At 43.3% G+C, this 25,091-nt stretch overlaps 1 protein-coding gene across 1 annotated transcript; it reads right to left on the reverse strand.

Moving 5' to 3' along the window:
• Nucleotides 1–1,522: 1,522 nt before the first annotated feature.
• marc1 (mitochondrial amidoxime reducing component 1) lies at nucleotides 1,523–20,935 on the reverse strand. Its single transcript, XM_029712658.1, has 7 exons — nucleotides 20,579–20,935; nucleotides 14,954–15,124; nucleotides 13,812–13,977; nucleotides 11,358–11,498; nucleotides 10,584–10,645; nucleotides 4,510–4,581; nucleotides 1,523–2,008 (listed from the first exon to the last, which is right to left on the reverse strand). Exons 1-7 carry the CDS (start codon nucleotides 20,830–20,832, stop codon nucleotides 1,882–1,884), a joined length of 993 nt encoding a protein of 330 aa, XP_029568518.1. The 5' UTR covers nucleotides 20,833–20,935; the 3' UTR covers nucleotides 1,523–1,881.
• Between the last annotated feature and the right edge of the window lie 4,156 nt (nucleotides 20,936–25,091).

Raw genomic sequence — 25,091 nt, forward strand, 5'->3', positions numbered from 1 at the left:
ATGCATTCAAGTGCTTTGAACTCGTTGAGAAACGCTGATTGGCTAATGGCAAACAAGCTGCGTCAAACATTAACGAAAAGTACAGCTATTACGCTCGCAAACAAATTATAGTGTTCAAAAACCATAGTATTCTATATATTTTTTGTATTTTTTATAAATGAATGTTATGTTGTTTGAATTCCCCAGTTGGATGACCATTAAAAATAATTAAAATAATCCCAGTAGGAGCTGTTTTCCCAATCCCAGTTGTTTTGAACGCGGCATTCCCAGTGGGAAACTAGTCCATCACCCAGAGGTCTCACTTCCCCCACACTTCCTCTGACGTCACCTACTAAGGAAATGACAACAGGATTTTCAGCAGTTAAACGCAACAAAACATATATATATATATATATATATTTTTTTTTTATCTATTAATATGGTTTTTGAACACAAAATTTTAGTTTATGGCTTCACAACTGGTATATTCTCACCTCTCACTTGGTTGTTGATGTTACGTGGGTGTGCCGGAGAGAGTTAGAGGGGAGGACTTGCCCCTTAGGCTATAGGCCAAGGTCTCGTTCAACAGGAATCAATGGCGTGCAACTTTTAATGGAAACTGTGTTGTTCTGAACAACCAGTTGAAGAATGTTGTAATCATGGGCAGCGTTTACACAGGCAGCCCAATTCTGATCTTTTTTTTTTTCTTCACTAAATTGGTCTTTTGGCCAATCAGATCAGCTCTGAAAAGAGCTGATGTGAAGAAAAAAAATATTTTGTGATTAAATCACAAGAACAATTAGTGGAAAAAAAGATGAGAATTGGGCTGCCTGTGTAAAAACGCAGCCACGGTCACACACACACACACACCCCTCCACACACACCCCCCTCCACACACACACACCCCTCCACACACACACACACCCCTCCACACACACACACACACCCCTCCACACACACACACACACACACACACACACTCACACACACACACACCCCTCCCCACACACACACACACCCCTCCCCACACACACACACACACACACACACCCCTCCCCACACACACACACACACACACACACCCCCCTCCCCACACACACACCCCCACCCCCCTCCCCACACACACACCCCCCTCCCCACACACACACCCCCCTCCACACACACCCCTCCCCACACACACACACCCCTCCACACACACACACACACACACACACACCCCTCCCCACACACACACACACACACACACACACACACCCCTCCCCACACACACACACACACACACCCCTCCCCACACACACACACACACACCCCTCCCCACACACACACCCACACACCCCTCCCCACACACACACCCACACACCCCTCCCCACACACACACCCCTCCCCACACACACACCCCTCCCCACACACACACACACACACACACACACACACACACACACACACACACACACCTCCACACACACCCACACCTCCACACCAAATGGGAGAAAACATACCAAGGCTGTTGAAAAATGGTGCGCAAAAAAACAAAAACCATCACTGAATGTAGTAAAACGTTTAATGAACTGAACGCAACCCGGTAGACTTGCCCTCTCAACACAAGCACTGTTTGATTGGTTGTTTTCCTTTCCATGATAAACGTTTAGCTCTTACAGAACACACATTAAAACCAACTACAAATGTTCTCAATCATAAAAATTAGATTTGGTTTTTTTTTAACAAATTCCTATTTTTTTCCCCCTGTATAATCTTCAACTTACTTAGAAAGAATGACTTAACTGCAAAATATGAAAAGCGCATTCTGTTCCATTTGTTATTTTGTGACTTTCTAATAATCTATGCCATCGCCGCACTACTACATGTAAAGCATATATTATAGTAGCTAGTCTTCCGTCCGTCTCAGTGGCTGGTTTTGTACACCACATCTCCAACCTGGAGTAACCCAGTCTTGCTGACGATATACATCTGTCCAAACAGTGGAGCTGCCTTGTAGATGTTCTTCTGTGATGGGTCACACATTCGATAGCTGGGGAAGCAAATAAAACCGTAGGAGGTTATTACCTTCTATAAGCAATTAGTTGTTCTATAAAAAAACAGAAGAAGTCACATTGTGCTTGATCACAGATGGCAGTTTTCAAGAGAATCACATTTGTAATGCATTGTGGGTAAATTGTGACTGACTGATCTTCAAATAATAATAATGAGTAGTTTATTTATGATGCAAGGTGATTTGTATGTAGATCAGTCAGTCGGCAGTTACTTGCACTATCAAGCTGCAATATCGAATACACCCAATGACAGACAAATCCCACACTGAACAAAAATATAAAAAACGCAAAGATATAACGAAATCTGTCCATTGGAAGAAAAAAAAAAGTCATTCGGCCCTAATCTATGGGATTTCACATGATTGGGAATACAGATATGCATCTGTTAGTCACAGATACCTTTATAAAACAAGGTATGGTTGTGGATCAGAAAACCAGTCAGTATCTGACCACCATTTGCCTCATGTAGCGCGACACATCTCCTTCACATAGAGTTGATCAGGCTGTTGATTATGGTCTGTGGAATGTTGTCCCACTGTTCTTCAATGACTGTGTTTAGATGTTGGATATTGGAGGGAACTGGAACACGCTGTCGATCCAGAGCACCCCAAACATGCTCAACGGGTGACATGTCTGGTGAGTATGCAGGCCATTGAAAAACTGGGACATTTTCAGCTTCCAGAAATTGTGTACAGATCCTTGCGACATGGGGCCGTGCATTATCATGCTGAAACATGAGGTGATGGCGGTGGATGAATGGCGCGACAATGGGCCTCAGGATCTCGTCACGGTATCTCTGTGCATTCAAACTGCCATCGATAAAATGCAATTGTGTTCGTTGTCCGTAGCTTATGCCTGCCCCATACCATAACCCCACCGCCACCACGGGGCCCATACCATAACCCCACCTCCACCATGGGCCCCAAACCATAACCCCACCGCCACCACGGGGCCCATACCATAACCCCACCGCCACCATGGGGGCCATACCATAACCCCACCGCCACCATGGGGCCCATACCATAACCCCACCTCCACCATGGGGCCCATACCATAACCCCACCTCCACCATGGGGCCCATACCATAACCCCACCTCCACCATGGGGCCCATACCATAACCCCACCTCCACCATGGGGCCCATACCATAACCCCACCGCCACCATGGGGCCCATACCATAACCCCACCGCCACCATGGGGCCCATACCATAACCCCACCTCCACCATGGGGCCCATACCATAACCCCACCTCCACCATGGGGCCCATACCATAATCCCACCGCCACCATGGGGGCCATACCATAACCCCACCTCCACCATGGGGCCCATACCATAACCCCACCGCCACCATGGGGCCTATACCATAACCCCACCTCCACCATGGGGCCCATACCATAACCCCACCTCCACCATGGGGGCCATACCATAACCCCACCTCCACCATGGGGCCCATACCATAATCCCACCGCCACCATGGGGGCCATACCATAACCCCACCTCCACCATGGGGCCCATACCATAACCCCACCTCCACCATGGGGGCCATACCATAACCCCACCTCCACCATGGGGGCCATACCATAACCCCACCTCCACCATGGGGGCCATACCATAACCCCACCTCCACCATGGGGCCCATACCATAACCCCACCTCCACCATGGGGGCCATACCATAACCCCACCTCCACCATGGGGGCCATACCATAACCCCACCTCCACCATGGGGCCCATACCATAACCCCACCGCCACCATGGGGGCCATACCATAACCCCACCTCCACCATGGGGCCCATACCATAACCCCACCGCCACCATGGGGGCACTCTGTTCACAACGTTGACATCAGCAACTTTCTCACCCACACGCCACCATGTCTGCCATCTGCTCGGTACAGTTGAAACCAGGATTCATCCGTGAAGAGCACATTTCTCCAGCGTGCCAGTGGCCGTCCAAGGTGAGCATTTGCCCACTGAAGTCAGTTACGATGCTGAACGGTTGGACGTACTACCAAATTCTATAAAAACGAAGTTGGACGCGGCTTATGGTTGAGAAATGAACATTCAATAATCTGGCAACCGCTCTGGTGAAAATTCCTGCAGCCAGCATGCCAATTGCACACTCCCTCATAATTTGACATCTGTGGCATTGTGTTGTGTGACAAAACTGCACAATAATGGCATTTTATTGTACCCAGCACAAGGTGCACCTGTGTAATGCTCATGCTGTTTAATCAGCTTCTTGATATGCCACACCTGTCAGGTGGACGTATTGTCTTGGCGAGGGGAGAAATGCTCACTAACAAGGATGTAAAACAAATTTGTGCACAAAAGTTGAGATGAATAAACTTTTTGTACGTATGGAACATTTCTGGGATCTTTTTATTTCAGCTCATGAAACACGGCACCAACACTTTGACATGTTGCGTTTTATATTTTTTTGTTCAGTGTATATATTTTTAGTGCCAGATACTCTTGTTACCTTTTGAGTGTGTCCAGTGGCTGTTTCCTGGTGATGACTCCTGTTTCAGGGTCAACCGTGGTAGAGATGCATCTGATGAGGATGACAGATGAGGATGACAAATGAGGATGACATCCTTTACTTAACACCTTAATAGTAGTTTTATATAAAATGTTGGGTTCTGAGAATATGAAAATATACTTATTCATGTCACTGAGGGAGTGCTGAGGTTTAGAGGGTTTACACCAGAAGTTAAGGTTTATAGGAGGTAGGTATATAGTGTGTGCAACTAAGCATTGGAATGTGTCGAGTGCAGGGAAGCGATTACATGTGGCAGGCGTTGATAAGGGGAGAGAGCCATGGATTAGTGATGGAGGGGGTCCAGGTCAGGCGTTGATAAGGGGAGAGAGCCATGGATTAGTGATGGAGGGGGTCCAGGTCAGGCATTGATAAGGGGAGAGAGCCATGGATTAGTGATGGAGGGGGTCCAGGTCAGGCATTGATATGGGGAGAGAGCCATGGATTAGTGATGGAGGGGGTCCAGGTCAGGCATTGATAAGGGGAGAGAGCCATGGATTAGTGATGGAGGGGGTCCAGGTCAGGTCAGGCATTGATAAGGGGAGAGAGCCATGGATTAGTGATGGAGGGGGTCCAGGTCAGGCGTTGATAAGGGGAGAGAGCCATGGATTAGTGATGGAGGGGGTCCAGGTCAGGCATTGATATGGGGAGAGAGCCATGGATTAGTGATGGAGGGGGTCCAGGTCAGGCATTGATAAGGGTAGAGAGCCATGGATTAGTGATGGAGGGGGTCCAGGTCAGGCATTGATAAGGGGAGAGAGCCATGGATTAGTGATGGAGGGGGTCCAGGTCAGGCATTGATATGGGGAGAGAGCCATGGATTAGTGATGGAGGGGGTCCAGGTCAGGCGTTGATAAGGGGAGAGAGCCATGGATTAGTGATGGAGGGGGTCCAGGTCAGGTCAGGCGTTGATAGGGGGAGAGAGCCATGGATTAGTGATGGAGGGGGTCCAGGTCAGGCATTGATATGGGGAGAGAGCCATGGATTAGTGATGGAGGGGGTCCAGGTCAGGTCAGGCATTGATAAGGGGAGAGAGCCATGGATTAGTGATGGAGGGGGTCCAGGTCAGGTCAGGCATTGATAAGGGGAGAGAGCCATGGATTAGTGATGGAGGGGGTCCAGGTCAGGCATTGATAAGGGGAGAGAGCCATGGATTAGTGATGGAGGGGGTCCAGGTCAGGCATTGATAAGGGGAGAGAGCCATGGATTAGTGATGGAGGGGGTCCAGGTCAGGTCAGGCATTGATAAGGGGAGAGAGCCATGGATTAGTGATGGAGGGGGTCCAGGTCAGGCATTGATAAGGGGACAGAGCCATGGATTAGTGATGGAGGGGGTCCAGGTCAGGCATTGATATAGGGAGAGAGCCATGGATTAGTGATGGAGGGGGTCCAGGTCAGGCATTGATAAGGGGAGAGAGCCATGAATTAGTGATGGAGGGGGTCCAGGTCAGGTCAGGCATTGATAAGGGTAGAGAGCCATGGATTAGTGATGGAGGGGGTCCAGGTCAGGCGTTGATAAGGGGAGAGAGCCATGGATTAGTGATGGAGGGGGTCCAGGTCAGGTCAGGCGTTGATAAGGGGAGAGAGCCATGGATTAGTGATGGAGGGGGTCCAGGTCAGGCATTGATAAGGGGAGAGAGCCATGGATTAGTGATGGAGGGGGTCCAGGGCAGGCGTTGATAAGGGGAGAGAGCCATGGATTAGTGATGGAGGGGGTCCAGGTCAGGCATTGATAAGGGGAGAGAGCCATGGATTAGTGATGGAGGGGTCCAGGTCAGGCGTTGATAAGGGGAGAGAGCCATGGATTAGTGATGGAGGGGGTCCAGGTCAGGCATTGATAAGGGGAGAGAGCCATGGATTAGTGATGGAGGGGGTCCAGGTCAGGTCAGGCATTGATAAGGGGAGAGAGCCATGGATTAGTGATGGAGGGGGTCCAGGTCAGGCGTTGATAAGGGGAGAGAGCCATGGATTAGTGATGGAGGGGGTCCAGGTCAGGCATTGATAAGGGGAGAGAGCCATGGATTAGTGATGGAGGGGGTCCAGGGCAGGCGTTGATAAGGGGAGAGAGCCATGGATTAGTGATGGAGGGGGTCCAGGTCAGGCATTGATATGGGGAGAGAGCCATGGATTAGTGATGGAGGGGGTCCAGGTCAGGCGTTGATAAGGGGAGAGAGCCATGGATTAGTGATGGAGGGGGTCCAGGTCAGGCATTGATAAGGGGAGAGAGCCATGGATTAGTGATGGAGGGGGTCCAGGTCAGGTCAGGCATTGATAAGGGGAGAGAGCCATGGATTAGTGATGGAGGGGGTCCAGGTCAGGCATTGATAAGGGGAGAGAGCCATGGATTAGTGATGGAGGGGGTCCAGGTCAGGCGTTGATAAGGGGAGAGAGCCATGGATTAGTGATGGAGGGGGTCCAGGTCAGGTCAGGCTTTGATAAGGGGAGAGAGCCATGGATTAGTGATGGAGGGGGTCCAGGTCAGGCATTGATATGGGGAGAGAGCCATGGATTAGTGATGGAGGGGGTCCAGGTCAGGTCAGGCATTGATAAGGGGAGAGAGCCATGGATTAGTGATGGAGGGGGTCCAGGTCAGGCATTGATAAGGGGAGAGAGCCATGGATTAGTGATGGAGGGGGTCCAGGTCAGGCATTGATAAGGGGAGAGAGCCATGGATTAGTGATGGAGGGGGTCCAGGTCAGGCATTGATAAGGGGAAAGAGCCATGGATTAGTGATGGAGGGGGTCCAGGTCAGGCATTGATAAGGGGATAGAGCCATGGATTAGTGATGGAGGGGGTCCAGGTCAGGCATTGATATAGGGAGAGAGCCATGGATTAGTGATGGAGGGGGTCCAGGTCAGGCATTGATAAGGGGAGAGAGCCATGGATTAGTGATGGAGGGGGTCCAGGTCAGGTCAGGCATTGATAAGGGTAGAGAGCCATGGATTAGTGATGGAGGGGGTCCAGGTCAGGCGTTGATAAGGGGAGAGAGCCATGGATTAGTGATGGAGGGGGTCCAGGTCAGGTCAGGCATTGATAAGGGGAGAGAGCCATGGATTAGTGATGGAGGGGGTCCAGGTCAGGCATTGATAAGGGGAGAGAGCCATGGATTAGTGATGGAGGGGGTCCAGGGCAGGCGTTGATAAGGGGAGAGAGCCATGGATTAGTGATGGAGGGGGTCCAGGTCAGGCATTGATATGGGGAGAGAGCCATGGATTAGTGATGGAGGGGGTCCAGGTCAGGCATTGATAAGGGGAGAGAGCCATGGATTAGTGATGGAGGGGTCCAGGTCAGGCGTTGATAAGGGGAGAGAGCCATGGATTAGTGATGGAGGGGGTCCAGGTCAGGCATTGATAAGGGGAGAGAGCCATGGATTAGTGATGGAGGGGGTCCAGGTCAGGTCAGGCATTGATAAGGGGAGAGAGCCATGGATTAGTGATGGAGGGGGTCCAGGTCAGGCGTTGATAAGGGGAGAGAGCCATGGATTAGTGATGGAGGGGGTCCAGGTCAGGCATTGATATGGGGAGAGAGCCATGGATTAGTGATGGAGGGGGTCCAGGTCAGGCATTGATAAGGGGAGAGAGCCATGGATTAGTGATGGAGGGGGTCGAGGTCAGGTCAGGCATTGATAAGGGGAGAGAGCCATGGATTAGTGATGGAGGGGGTCCAGGTCAGGCATTGATAAGGGGAGAGAGCCATGGATTAGTGATGGAGGGGGTCCAGGTCAGGTCAGGCATTGATAAGGGCAGAGAGCCATGGATTAGTGATGGAGGGGGTCCAGGTCAGGCATTGATAAGGGGAGAGAGCCATGGATTAGTGATGGAGGGGGTCCAGGTCAGGTCAGGCATTGATAAGGGGAGAGAGCCATGGATTAGTGATGGAGGGGGTCCAGGTCAGGCATTGATAAGGGGAGAGAGCCATGGATTAGTGATGGAGGGGGTCCAGGTCAGGCATTGATAAGGGGAGAGAGCCATGGATTAGTGATGGAGGGGGTCCAGGTCAGGCATTGATAAGGGGAGAGAGCCATGGATTAGTGATGGAGGGGGTCCAGGTCAGGCATTGATAAGGGGAGAGAGCCATGGATTAGTGATGGAGGGGGGGTTGAGGTCAGACCACGTTAAGGGAGAAATAAAAGTTTAATGGCCCGTATCACTTAGTGTCCTGCCCAGCAGTAAATATATAATGTTTGTACAGATGTGAAGGAGGAGACTCAGCCTAGGAGGAACGGTTAAATATTAGTGCTTGTGTGAAAATGTCTTTGTCAAATGGAGCTGTATTGATCCTCTGGGGAAAAATTAAACTTGGTTAAGCTTTCATAGTGTCCGTAGAGATTTTACTCTGAGAAATAGAACCGAACAATAATACAGTGACCCTGTGTTTATATAATATATATATATATATATATATATAAACACAGGGTCACTATATTATATAAACACAGGGTGACTATATTATATATATTATATATTATATACACACAGGGTGACTATATTATATACACACAGGGTCACTATATTATATACACACAGGGTCACTATGTTATATAAACACAGGGTCACTATGTTATATATATATATTATATATTATATACACACAGGGTCACTATGTTATATAAACACAGGGTCACTATGTTATATATATATATATTATATATTATATACACACAGGGTCACTATGTTATATAAACACAGGGTCACTATGTTATATATATATATTATATATTATATAAACACAGGGTCACTATATTATATAAACACAGGGTCACTATATTATATAAACACAGGGTGACTATATTATATATATTATATATTATATAAACACAGGGTTACTATGTTATATAAACACAGGGTCACTATATTATATAAACACAGGGTGACTATGTTATATAAACACAGGGTCACTATATTATATAAACACAGGGTGACTATATTATATAAACACAGGGTGACTATATTATATATATATATTATATATTATATAAACACAGGGTCACTATATTATATAAACACAGGGTCACTATATTATATAAACACAGGGTGACTATATTATATAAACACAGGGTCACTATATTATATAAACACAGGGTCACTATATTATATAAACACAGGGTGACTATATTATATAAACACAGGGTCACTATATTATATATATATATATTATATATTATATAAACACAGGGTCACTATGTTATATAAACACAGGGTCACTATGTTATATAAACACAGGGTGACTATATTATATAAACACAGGGTCACTATGTTATATAAACACAGGGTCACTATGTTATATAAACACAGGGTCACTATATTATATAAACACAGGGTCACTATGTTATATAAACACAGGGTCACTATATTATATAAACACAGGGTCACTATGTTATATATATATATTATATATTATATAAACACAGGGTCACTATGTTATATAAACACAGGGTGACTATATTATATATATATATTATATATTATATAAACACAGGGTCACTATGTTATATAAACACAGGGTCACTATGTTATATAAACACAGGGTGACTATATTATATATATATTATATATTATATAAACACAGGGTCACTATGTTATATAAACACAGGGTCACTATGTTATATAAACACAGGGTGACTATATTATATAAACACAGGGTCACTATGTTATATAAACACAGGGTGACTATGTTATATAAACACAGGGTCACTATGTTATATAAACACAGGGTCACTATGTTATATAAACACAGGGTGACTATATTATATAAACACAGGGTCACTATGTTATATAAACACAGGGTCACTATGTTATATAAACACAGGGTCACTATGTTATATAAACACAGGGTCACTATGTTATATAAACACAGGGTGACTATGTTATATAAACACAGGGTGACTATATTATATATATATATTATATATTATATACACACAGGGTCACGACAATAGCAAACCTTGCTAGTGCCCATAGCAACGGGAGGAAGTTTGTTTGTGATGATGATGATGATCAGTAGTTGAGACCACATTACCTTCCACACGCCATCACGCGGTGCAGCCGCACATTGCCAATCTGGATATCTTCCCAAGAATCCTAACCCAAGAGGAAGATTAAGTTAACGTTATGGGAATAGAATTACTATCCTAAAACCACAACACACTGGAATAAAAGATATGACTAAGTGGAATTACTGGAGTCCACTTCAAGCCTCAAAAGACTAGGATATACCCCATAGAATGACATGTAGAATAACATAGGAACTCTGGATATACCAGTTAAACCTCCTCAAATTATAGAATTAACAACATTTACAAAAACTATATATGTGATATTGTTTGAAGTATGATGTGTGATTGGTGTGGATGTTGTGTTATGTGTGTTGATGTGTGTGTGATGTTGTTTGGTGTTGTTTGATGTGTGATGTTGTGTTATGTGTGTGTGTTGATGTTGTTTGATGTTGGTTGATGTGTGATGTTGTGTTAATGTGTGTTGTTGTGTGTTTGGTGTTGGTTGAAGTATGATGTGTGATTGGTGTGGATGTTGTTTGATGTTGTGTTGATGTGTGTTTGATGTTGGTTGAAGTATGATGTGTGATTGGTGTGGATGTTGTTTGATGTGTGTGTGATGTGTTGATGTGTGTTGAAGTATGATGTGTGATTGGTGTGGATGTTGTTTGATGTGTGTGTGATGTGTTGATGTGTGTGTGATGTGTTGATGTCGTTTGATGTTGGTTGATGTGTTGATGTTGTGTGATGTGTGTTTGATGTTGTGCGTGTTGATAAAGCTGAAAGCAATAAAACTGTACCTCATCAAAAGCCTCACAATCACTGACAACGATGCTGGGTCGGAACCGGGCCACGGTCACCTCCTTCTCCAGCCGACTGCTCAAGTCCTTCACAGAGGCTTCAGACAGCAGCATGATCGGGCCAAGGTCAGGGTACACTATCTAGACAACAACAACATGACAGAACCAAAAGGTCAGGGTACACTATCTAGACAATAACAACATGACAGAACCAAAAGGTCAGGGTACACTATCTAGACAACAACAACATGACAGAACCAAAAGGTCAGGGTACACTATCTAGACAACATGACAGGGCCAAAGGTCAGGGTACACTATCTAGACAACATGACAGGGCCAAAGGTCAGGGTACACTATCTAGACAACAACAACAACATGACAGAACCAAAAGGTCAGGGTACACTATCTAGACAACAACATGACAGGACCAAAAGGTCAGGGTACACTATCTAGGAAACAACATGACAGGACCAAAAGGTCAGGGTACACTATCTAGGAAACAACATGACAGAACCAAAAGGTCAGGGTACACTATCTAGACAACAACATGACAGGACCAAAAGGTCAGGGTACACTATCTAGACAACAACATGACAGGGCCAAAAGGTCAGGGTACACTATCTAGACAACAACATGACAGAACCAAAAGGTCAGGGTACACTATCTAGACAACAACAACAAGAAACAACACATTGGAACACAAGCGAATGGGGCCAAGTGCTAATGATGTGAGGTAGTGCTTAAACCCCCCCCCCCCCCAAAGATTTCAACAATAAAATACTTTATTAACTTCAAGCGCTAAAAAGGTAGTAGCCTACAATTATATATATTTTAAAAAAAGTAAACAAACAAAGGCTTAGGTAAAAATACTGTCTAGATCTAGGCATATATCATAAGATGCTTTGAGAAACTTTGGTTCAGTAAATCCGATGGATCTTTCAAATATCCACGGTAACGGAGACCAGGAAGTGCCAAATTGACAGAGAAGCTTTGAGTGACAGAATGGACACTCTTTCTCCTGAATGTCCCAGCCCCCATATTATCTCAACCAATCACAGCTAGGCAAGATTCTGTATTTTATCTGTGTCTAAACAGCTTAGTGATTTCACATTGTATTTATATGTACAGATTACATACAGGTTTGTTATTAAAAGGCACATTTTGATCAATTTTTTTTTTTTTTAACGTTCAAATGCCTCTCCTGTAAAGTAATAACGTCCGCAATACTGAGGGGTAAAGGTGTTTTTGTGTCTTCTTCACGACTGTACTGGTGTGTGTGGACCATGTTAATTCCTTAGTGATGTGGACACTCAGTCGTGGGTGAACAGGGAGTAGAGGAGGGGACTAAGCACACACCCCTGGGGAGCTCCAGTGTTGAGGATCAGCGTGGCGGATGTGTTGCTACCTACCCTCACCACCTGGGGGCGGCCCGTCAGGAAGTCCAGGATCCAGTTTCAGAGGGAGGTGTTTAGGTCCTGAGATTAGTGATGAGCTTTGAGGGCACTATGGTGTTGAACGCTGAGCTGTAGTCAATGAACAGCATTCTCACATAGGTGTTCCTTTTGTCCAGGTGTGAAAGGGCAGTGTGGACAGCAATAGAGATTGCGTCATCTGTGGATCTGTTGGGGCGGTATGCAAATTGGAGTGGGTCTAGTGTTTCTGGGATCATGGTGTTGATGTGACCCATTACCAGCCTTTCAAAGCACTTCATGGCTACGGACGTGAGTGCTACGGGGCGATAGTCATTTAGACAGGTTACCTTCGTGTTCTTGGGCACAGGGACTATGGTGGTCTGCTTGAAACATGTTGGTATTACAGACTCAATCAGGGAGAGGTTGAAAATGTCAGTGAAGACACTTGACATCTGGTCAGCGTATGTTCTGAGTATGCAACCTGGTAATCCATCTGGCCCCCTCGGCCTTGTGAATGTTAATCGGTTTAAAGGTTTTACTCACATGGGCTACAGAGAGAAAGATCACAAAGTCGTCCGGAACAGCTGGTGCTCTCATGCAAGGTTCAAGCGTTTCTTGCTTCGAAGCGAGTATAGAAGGAATTTAGCTCGTCTGATATGCTCGCGTGACTTGGCAGCTCGCGGCTGGGTTTCCATTTGTAATCCGTGATAGTTTCAAAGCCCTGTCACATCCGACGAGCGTCAGAGCCGATGTAGTATTGATCTCAGTCCTGTACTGAAGTCCCACTGAGGTCAGAAGACCTCTTTTAAAAAGGGAGGAATGCAAACGTGGAATAAGCATAACTTTACTATGTTAATAAAAACCCATCAACTAAGTCATAAGGTGATAACTAGGTCATAAGAGAACCACAACGGAAACAAACCTTTTGTGTTCTATCCTTGATCACTTTAACATTTGCAAATTTTCTCTCTGGCTGGAGCAGCCTTCTACTTTGAATGATCATAATAAATATATTAAATCTATCCACCAACAGAGCTGTTACCTTTTCATTGCGAGGAAAGAGAGGCTCGTTATCCGCTGATCTCCTGTGTGTCATGTGGGGTTCAAAGTGCACCAGGCGATAGGTTTTACCTGCCCCCAGGTAGCGGGTCAGCCAGCTAGACGCCTCGTCTCCACAGTCCCTGCCCTGGATGTCTGTACTAAACACTCTGGGACACAGACAGAAGAGTTAAGACACTTCCTGTTGACACAGACGGAAGAGTTAAGACACTTCCTGTTGACACAGACGGAAGAGTTAAGACACTTCCTGTTGACACAGACAGAAGAGTTAAGACACTATATAGAATAAAGAAGAAGAAGAATAGACGCTTCTTGTTCGACCAAGATATTTTTTTAGTCGGGGACAGCCCTAACTACAATACATGTCACAACACATTAAGTGTGTGCCGACAGGCCCCTACTCAACAACACAAAATCCATGTGTACATGTGTGTATGTTATCGTGTGTGTGTGTGTGTGTGTGTGTGTGTGTATGTGTGTGTCTGTACCAATGTTTGTGTTTCTTCACAGTCCCCGCTGTTCCATAAGGTGAGACAAAACTAGGGCCTGTAGGACCTGCCTTGTTGATAGTGTTGTTAAGAAGGTAGAAACTAGGGCCTGTAGGACCTGCCTTGTTGATAGTGCTGTTAAGAAGGTAGAAACTAGGGCCTGTAGGACCTGCCTTGTTGATAGTGTTGTTAAGAAGGTAGAAACTAGGGCCTGTAGGACCTGCCTTGTTGATAGTGTTGTTTAGAAGGCAGAGCAGTGCTTTATTATAGACAGACTTCTCCCCATCTTAGCTACTGTTGTATCAATATGTTTTGACCATGACAGTTCACAATCCAGGGTTACTCCAAGCAGTTTATTCACCTCAACTTGCTCAATTTCCACATGATTCATTACAATATTTAGTTGAGGTTAAGGATTTAGTGAATGATTTGTCCCAAATACAATGCTTTCAGTTTTATAAATATTTAGGACTAACTTATTCCTTGCCACCCATTCTGAAACTAACTGCAGCTCTTTGTTGAGTGTTGCAGTCATTTCAGTCGCTGTAGTAGCTGACGTGTATAGTGTTGAGTCATCCGCATACATAGACACACTGGCTTCACTCAGAGCCAGTGGCATGTCATTAGTAACACATACCTGCAGTCGATGACAGGGTTGTCGGGCTGCAGTAGGGGGAACCTGAGCTCCTCCATGTCTGGTCCGTTCAGACACGTCTGCCCCCCCTCGCTGGTCAGAGATACGAGAACAAGGCGAGGCTCCTGTCTGCCTGTCACGAAATTACCATCCTCAGTGATGACCAGCCAGTGCCTGCAGCAAAACACAGCATTATCCAGAGTGACTTACAGTTACTACATTAGCTGTGTACGACAGGCACAACACAGCGCAGCGTTCGCCACTATGCTGCCTTGATCAGCATCAATTTTAAATTTACAGGACATTTGAGGAAGTGTAACAGGACCCATATCCACTGGGTGTTTAACATGATTAGGGCGTCCACCCATGGTACTCAGAATGACAGAAATCACGTTTACATTATGGTAATTCATCTTAACAAAAAACACGCAAGTTTGAAGACGTTAGAATAAAAATGTCCACGGGGCCTCCCGATTGGTTAAAGCTGTCATCAAGGCAAAGCGTGGCTACTTTGAAGAATCTCAAATATATTTTGATTTGTTGAACACTTTTTTTGGTTACTACATGATTCCATATGTGTTATTTCATAGTTTGGATGTTTTCACGATTATTCTACAATGTAGAAAATAGTAAAGATAAAGAAAAACCCTTGAATGAGTAGGTGTCCAAACTTTTGACTGGTACTGTATAAAAATATAAACGCAACATGTAAAGTGTTGGTCCCGTGTTTCATGAGCTGAAATAAAAGATCCCAGAAATGTTCCGTACGCACAAAAAAGTTATTTATTTATCTCAAATGTTTTGTGCACAAATGTGTTTTACATCCCTGTTAGTGAACATTTCTCCTTTGGCCAAGATAATCCTTCCACATGACAGTTGTGGCCTATCAAGAAGCTGATTAAACAGTATGATCATTACACAGGTGCACCTTGTGCTGGGGACAATAAAAAGGCCAGTCTAAAATGTGCAGAAGAAGAAAGAAAAAAAAAAGTCAAGAAGCTTGGTCGCCTGCCTTCCCGCCTTTGGGGCGGAGACATGAGCATCTGTCGTTATATTATATATAATCTCTGGTGTAAATGTGAAGTTGCACAGCACAGAGGAGTGAAGGAGACCAAAAAGACAACATGAGAACAAGTGGACGTAAACGCTCAGAAAAACTACAAAATAACAAAATCTTGATTCTTGCGATACAAATGTTTAGAATATTGTGCAAAACCATACATTAAATTAATTCGATATACAGTGCATTCAGAAAGTATTCAGACCCTTTCACTTTTTCCATATTGTTACGTTACTGCTTTATTGTAAAATAGTTTCTTTTTTTTCTTCACCACGCTGAAGAGTAACTCTGCAGTCTGATACATAATACAGATCCAATATGTTTACAGTGTAAAGCAGCAGTCTGTTATAAAACAGAATCAATATGTTTACAGTGTAAAGCAGCAATCTATTACATAATACAGATCCAATATGTTTACAGTGTAAAGCGGCAGTCTGTTACAGAATACAGATCCAATATGTTTACAGTGTAAAGTGGCAGTCTGTTACAGAATACAGATCCAATATGTTTACAGTGTAAAGCAGCAGTCTGTTACAGAATACAGATCCAATATGTTTACAGTGTAAAGTGGCAGTCTGTTACAGAATACAGATCCAATATGTTTACAGTGTAAAGCGGCAGTCTGTTACATAATACAGATCCAATATGTTTACAGTGTAAAGCAGCAGTCTGATACATAATACAGATCCAATATGTTTACAGTGTAAAGTGGCAGTCTGATACATAATACAGATCCAATATGTTTACAGTGTAAAGCAGCAGTCTGATACATAATACAGATCCAATATGTTTACAGTGTAAAGCGGCAGTCTGATACATAATACAGATCCAATATGTTTACAGTGTAAAGCGGCAGTCTGTTACATAATACAGATCCTATATGTTTACAGTGTAAAGCAGCAGTCTGATACAGAATACAGATCCAATATGTTTACAGTGTAAAGCAGCAGTCTGATCCAATATGTTTACAGTGTAAAGCGGCAGTCTGTTACAGAATACAGATCCAATATGTTTACAGTGTAAAGCGGCAGTCTGTTACAGAATACAGATCCAATATGTTTACAGTGTAAAGCGGCAGTCTGATACATAATACAGATCCAATATGTTTACAGTGTAAAGCTTTATTCTGGAACATTCTAATGCCTTGATTTTATCTGAAATACACAGTGAAATTATTGAAAACTTTAAATCGAGTTCACCTAGCCAGATTGGAAACATTTGTTGTGATATTGTGTTGAAAGAAAGACACAACTTTACGATTTAAAATGACTGAAATTGTATAAATTCTATGTATTGTTAGTTTTGGATATTGTCTATATAACTAAGAGTATTTTCTAAGTAAGAGAACATTTATCCCTTAACATTTAGTCTGTTCTCTTGAGAAGAAAATGTTATGTACAGTTTTACTGCAAGATATGAATTGCCACAATGATGTTTGTTCTTCAAAATATGTATTTTATTAAAACAAAAAATGAAGTAAATAACCCACATTATCAGGTTTTCGCTCTTAAAAAAACAAAACAAAAAAACTTTTTTAAATCGAAAAACAACCAAATTGGATGTTTTAAGTCCACAACAATGCTTAAACCACACCATGGGGTCTGGGAAAAACCTGAGAAATGTTGATTTTTGGGTGTAGTTAACCTTTAACCCTAGAGTCTAAGCAAGGGGAGGAGGGGGGCTCTAAGCTAACATTTACATTTTACATTTACATTTTAATCAGACACTCTTATCCAGAGTGACTTACAGTAGTGAATGCATACATTTAATAGATTTTTTTTTTCCCGTACTGGTCCCCCGTGGGAATCGAACCCACAACCCTGGCGTTGCACACACCATGCTCTACCAACTGAGCCATGACTATTTGACTTTGAATTTTAAGACCCCTTAAGGTATCAACGAATACATAACCTTATTAGATGAAACATTGAATTTGGCATTACTGCTATTTAGCCCATAGAAACACATTAAATAACAGATTACTGCTATTAGCCCATAGAAACACATTGAATAACAGATAGTCCTTACTGCTATTAGCCCATAGAAACACATTGAATAACAGATTACTGCTATTAGCCCATAGAAACACATTGAATAACAGATTACTGCTATTAGCCCATAGAAACACATTGAATAACAGATTACTGCTATTAGCCAATAGAAACACATTGAATAACAGATTACTGCTATTAGCCCATAGAAACACATTGAATAACAGATTACTGCTATTAGCCCATAGAAACACATTGAATAACAGATTCACTACATGGAACAACAGACAGTCCCAAAAGGAAGTTTTTTCTGAAGTGTCAGTCCCATTGACATGAATTTATCCCCTTATTTTAGGCACTAAACTGTCTACATACACTTACTAGTCAAAAGTTTGGACACGCCTGTTCATTCAAGGGTTTCTTTATTTTTACTATTATCTACATTGTAGAATAATAGTGAAGACATCAAAACTATGAAATAACACATATGGAATCATGTAGTAAACAAACAAAAAAAAGTGTTAAACAAATCAAAATATATTTTATATTTGAGATTCTTCAAAGTAGCCACCCCGTTACCTTGATGACAGTTTTTGCACAAACAGAAATTTGTACCCCGTAGCACAAACTCCAAAATGTTCTGGTACACTGTCTCGTCTAGGTTACTGTAGGCTATCTGAAATGAGATGTAGGGCCCTATCAGGGGCTATAGGCTACCTGCCTTTAATCTACTCAAACCCTGGCAAAACTGAATTACAATCATAAACCCAGATTTTAATCAATAGCCTATGTCTATTGAAAACGACAAGTCAATCTCGCAAATGGGCCATTTTTATAACGGTTTATAGTCTTAACATCTGGCAAATAATAAAAACGGCACAATTGCCAGAAAAAAAAAAGCCTAACATTCGGGGGGTTTTTTTTATGTTCATCCAAGTGTTTCACGCTCAGAGATTGAGGTCCTCTAACTAACTTTCAACACTCAAACTCTCCTGTCGGATTTATCTATAGCTATCCAACATGCGCAAAGGAAATTTATTTACAATTATCAACCTGGTTAAAGCCCTGAATGCTGATTGGCTGAAAGCCGTGGTATATCAGACCGTATAACCACGGGTATGACAAAACAATTATCTTTACTGTTCTAATTACGTTGGTAACCAGTTTATAATAGCAATAAGGCACCTCGGGGGGTTTGTGATATAAGGCCAATATACCACGGCTAAGGGCTGTGTCCAGGCACTCTGTGTAATTGGTGTGAAATGGCTAGCTAGTTAGCGGTGGTGCGCGCTAACAGCGTTTCAATCGGGTGACGTCACTCGCTCCGAGACCTTGAAGTAGTTGTTCCCCTTTGCAGAGCGGCTTTTGTGGAGCGATGGGTAACGATGCTTCGTGGTGGTGTCAGTTGTTGATGTGTGCAGAGGGTCCCTGGTTCGAGCCCAGGTTGGGGCGAAGAGAGGGACGGAAGCTATACTGTTACATCTGCGTAGCGTCATGCTTAAAAACAGCTCTTAGCCGTGGTATATTGGCCATATACCCCCTTGTGACGTATTGCATCATCATAACAGTCAAAAGATGGAAAATGATCTGGCGAGTTTAATAAATTATATTTTCTCTTGCCACATATTTAAATTCCTTTATTATGTAATTTTATAGCTTGCAATAATTATTATTTTGAGGAAAGACAAAGTTGCTTCTAAAGTTGTTACAAGTTTCTATGATATTCATTTTTAAATTGGCTCGATAACGTTGTGGAAAAATGGGTTTATTGTATAAAATATGGCAACTCCTCTTGCTGTGAAAATAAAATAATTGTGCTGGTTTTCAGGCCTTTTTTGGGCAGATTTTCAGTGGTCATTGGTTTTAGAAATGTTTGCTTGACCTGGCAATGCTGGAGGGGTTACAACCAACCACAACCTCCCTGACAAGTTTGGATGATGACACAGAGGGGCCTCCTGATTCAAAAACGGACAAACATGCAATTTATTGTTGTGGTTGAACATGCAATTTATTGTTGTGGTTGAACATGCAATTTATTGTTGTGGTTGAACATGCAATTTGTTCAACATGATAACCACCAGTGATCTATATAAACCCTGGATTGCTGTTTGCTATATGTATTGGACTTTGCACCGAAGCCTCTGGTCATCCATATTGGTATGGAGCACTACGCCATAGGAATTAACAGAATTGTGCAGTATAAATTAAAATGTTTCAAGGACAAAATGACATGTATTTAAGGGCAGGGCGCTGGACACTGCATATCTGTTATATTTCCATGCTGGCATTGTTCGCTCTCTTTCCATGTCCTGACAGTGAGTATCTGTGATTGTTTTAATCAGAGTTATCTAGCGTAGGCTACGACCAGACTGTGGCCTGTGGGTCTGGAGTCAATAAACCGTCAAGTCCAGAACTGCAATGGCCATAACAGTGTGTAAAAGTAGTACTGACGCCTATAAATCATTGATAATCACTTACACGTATCGATATGTGTCACCAATTCAAGCGGTGTCGGCCAACATTAGCCTAAACTCATGAGCATTAATTTACAGTTATAAAAAATAAACAGCTACAGACCGATCTTGTAGTTCGCCGTACTTCAAACCAATCTGTTGACATTCTGCAAGAGCCACGGACACGGCTTTCCCCGACTTCAGTGGGTGAATGAGCAGCTGTGACACAACTCCAACACGGACAACTTTCTCCGGCTTGAGAAAATACTTATACCCCAATCCTAGTCCGACAGCAGTAAGACCAGCGCCTCCAGCTAACAACAGGGCTTTCTTATTCTCTGTGAACGCATTAATTAACACTTCTTTATTAAATAACATCTTTACTTTCCAAACGGCTCAGATGGACATTGAACCAGAGATTGTTTCTTATTGAACTTGTCAGTGAAGGGGCTGATCTATGATGACGTCAGATATACGGGATTCGTTCCTGGGCTCTGAATTGGTATAAAGGATTAGTTCCTGGGTCCTGAATTGGTATAAAGGATTAGTTCCTGGGTCCTGAATTTTATGAGTGGACTATTGAAGGTGCTGAAGTTGGTAGACTATCAGGTTGTTATTGTAACATTATTTGTACACAAGAATTCTACATATACACAATGGTGTAAAGTACTTATGTAAAAATACCCCCCCAAAAAAACGACTTAAGTAGTACTTTAAAGTATCTGTACTTTACTTTACTATTTATATTTTTTACAACTTTTACTTTTACTTTACTACATTCCTAAAGAAAGTAGTGTACTTTTACTCGATACATTTTCCCTCACACCCAAAAGTACTTGTTACATTTTGAATTCTTAGCAGGACAGGAAAATGGTCTAACGCACACACTTATCAAGAGAACATCCCTGGTCATCCCTACTGCCTCTGATCTGGAGGACTCACTAAACAGAGAACATCCCTGGTCATCCCTACTGCCTCTGATCTGGAGGACTCAATAAACAGAGAACATCCCTGGTCATCCCTACTGCCTCTGATCTGGAGGACTCACTAAACAGAGAACATCCCTGGTCATCCCTACTGCCTCTGATCTGGAGGACTCACTAAACAGAGAACATCCCTGGTCGTCCCTTCTGCCTCTGATCTGGAGGACTCACTAAACAGAGAACATCCCTGGTCGTCCCTACTGCCTCTGATCTGGAGGACTCACTAAACAGAGAACATCCCTGGTCATCCCTACTGCCTCTGATCTGGAGGACTCACTAAACAGAGAACATCCCTGGTCATCACTACTGCCTCTGATCTGGAGGACTCACTAAACAGAGAACATCCCTGGTCATCCCTTCTGCCTCTGATCTGGAGGACTCACTAAACAGAGAACATCCCTGGTCATCCCTACTGCCTCTGATCTGGAGGACTCACTAAACAGAGAACATCCCTGGTCATCCCTACTGCCTCTGATCTGGAGGACTCACTAAACAGAGAACATCCCTGGTCGTCCCTACTGCCTCTGATCTGGAGGACTCACTAAACAGAGAACATCCCTGGTCATCCCTACTGCCTCTGATCTGGAGGACTCACTAAACACACATGCTTTGTTTGTAAATTATGTCTGAGTGTTGGAGTGTGCCCCTGGCTTTACGTAAATAAAAACATTGGAAATGATGTGTACTTTTTACTTTTGATACTTAAGTATATTTTAGCAATTACATTTACTTTTGATACTTAAGTATATTTAAAACCAAATAGTTTTACTCGAGTAGTATTTTACTGGGTGACTTTCACTTTTACTTGAGTCATTTTCTATTAAGGTATCTTTACTTTTACTCAAGTATGACAATTTGGTACTTTTTCCACCACTGCATATACAGTCGTGGCCAAAAGTTTTGAGAATGACACAAATATTAATTTTCACAAAGTCTGCTGCCTCAGTTTGTATGATGGCAATTTGCATATACTCCAGAATGGTATGAAGAGTGATCAGATGAATTGCAAAGTCCCTCTTTGCCATGCAAATGAACTGAATCCCCCAAAAAACATTTCCACTGCATTTCAGCCCTGCCACAAAAGGACCAGCTGACATCATGTCAGTGATTCTCTTGTTAACACAGATGTGAGTGTTGACGAGGACAAGGCTGGAGATCACTCGGTCATGCTGATTGAGTTCGAATAACAGACTGGAAGTTTCAAAAGGAGGGTGGTGCTTGGAATCATTATTTTTCCTCTATCAACCATGGTTACCTGCAAGGAAACATGTGCCGTCATCATTGCTTTGCACAAAAAGGGCTTCACAGGCAAGAATATTGCTACCAGTAAGATTGCACCTAAATCAACCATTTATCGGATCATCAAGAACTTCAAGGAGAGTGGTTCAATTCTTGTGAAGAAGGCTTCAGGGCACCCAAGAAAGTCCAGCAAGCGCCAGGACCGTCTCCTAAAGTTCATTCAGCTGCGGGATCGGGACACCACCAGTACAGAGCTTGCTCAGGAATGGCAGCAGGCAGGTGTGAGTGCATCTGCACGCACAGTGAGGCAAAGACTTTTGGAGGATGGCCTGGTGTCAAGAAGGGCAGCAAAGAAGCCACTTCTCTCCAGGAAAAACATCAGGGACAGACTGATATTCTGCAAAAGGTATAGGGATTGGGCTGCTGAGGACTGGGGTAAAGTCATTTTCTCTGATGAATCCCCTTTCCGATTGTTTGGGGCATCCAGAAAAAAGCTTGTCCGGAGAAGACAAGGTGAGCGCTACCATCAGTCCTGTGTCATGCCAACAGTAAAGCATCCTGAGACCATTCATGTGTGGGGTTGCTTCTCAGCCAAGGGAGTGGGCTCACTCACAATTTTGCCTAAGAACACAGCCATGAATAAAGAATGGTACCAACACATCCTCCGAGAGCAACTTCTCCCAAACATCCAGGAACAGTTTGGTGACGAACAATGCCTTTTCCAGCATGATGGAGCACCTTGCCATAAGGCAAAAGTGATAACTAAGTGGCTCGGAGAACAAAACATCGATATTTTGGAAACTCCCCAGACCTTAATCCCATTGAGAACTTGTGGTCAATCCTCAAGAGGCAGGTGGACAAATAAAAACCCACAAATTCTGACAAACTCCAAGCATTGATTATGCAAGAATGGGCTGCCATCAGTCAGGATGTGGCCCAGAAGTTAATTGACAGCTTGCTAGGGCGGATTGCAGAGGTCTTGAAAAAGAAGGGTCAACACTGCAAATATTGACTCTTTGCATCAACTTCATGTAATTGTCAATAAAAGCCTTTGACACTTATGAAATGCTTGTAATTATACTTCAGTATTCCATAGTAACATCTGACAAAAATATCTAAAGACACTGAAGCAGCAAACTTTGTGGAAATTAATATTTGTGTCATTCTCAAAACTTTTGGCCACGACTGTACTTTGTATTTATACTCTTTAATACAAGCAGCGGACAAATACCTAATATGGTCAAGGCGGTGATGATTAGAAGACTTCCTGTGGTGATGTAATGTCATCTCTGACCTTCCCCAGTGAAACTATTTCTGTCTTTGACATGAATACTAAAGTCTGTGGCCAAACAGAAAACAGCAGATGCTCTCTTCATAGGGAGGCAATACAGGGATTTGTCGAATGGATCCTCCTTCTGTCGCTGTTTTGTGCAGGAGTGCTTCCCAAGCTACTTTTGACCAGTGAATCGCACCCTATGCCCTTATTAGTACACTACATTTTTGACCAGACCTCTATGGAAGCCTATGAGCCCGGGTCAAAATAAGTGCACTATATAGGGAATAGGGTGCCATTTGGGACTGTACAATTGGTCTAATGGCTGAAGGCAGAGTGTAGGGCACACAGCCAGCTCTCTCTATTTGGCTTGTATGTTGAGATGGCAAGCAAACCTGATTACCTTGGCAAAACCTAAATTGGTCACTACTGTACTGTATGCCTGCTTTAGTAATCACTGTAGCCTGGGTATCAGGTAAGACTATATAAGCAACAAGGAATGCCAAAATAATTGCTTGTTGAAAATAAAAAGTGACCAAGGCTAAAAAGCATTTGTTTGGCTACCTCTGGTTGTAACCAGGATTGTACCCATATACTGTAACTCTGATTGTATCCATATACTGTAACTCTGATTGTATCCATGTACTGTAACTCTGATTGTATCCATGTACTGTTACTCTGATTGTATCCATGTACTGGAACTCTGATTGTATCCATGTTCTGTAACTCTGATTGTATCCATGTTCTGTAACTCTGATTGTATCCATGTACTGTAACTCTGATTGTATCCATGTACTGTAACTCTGATTGTATCCATGTACTGTAACTCTGATTGTACCCATGTACTGTAACTCTGATTGTATCCATGTACTGTAACTCTGATTGTACCCATGTACTGTAACTCTGATTGTATCCATGTACTGTAACTCTGATTGTACTCATGTACTGTAACTCTGATTGTACCCATGTACTGTAACTCTGATTGTATCCATGTACTGTAACTCTGATTGTATCCATGTACTGTAACTCTGATTGTACTCATGTACTGTAACTCTGATTGTACCCATGTACTGTAACTCTGATTGTATCCATATACTGTAACTCTGATTGTATCCATGTACTGTAACTCTGATTGTATCCAT

This window comes from Salmo trutta, chromosome 25, assembly GCF_901001165.1.
Source record: "Salmo trutta chromosome 25, fSalTru1.1, whole genome shotgun sequence".
Classification (NCBI taxonomy): Eukaryota; Metazoa; Chordata; class Actinopteri; order Salmoniformes; family Salmonidae; genus Salmo; species Salmo trutta.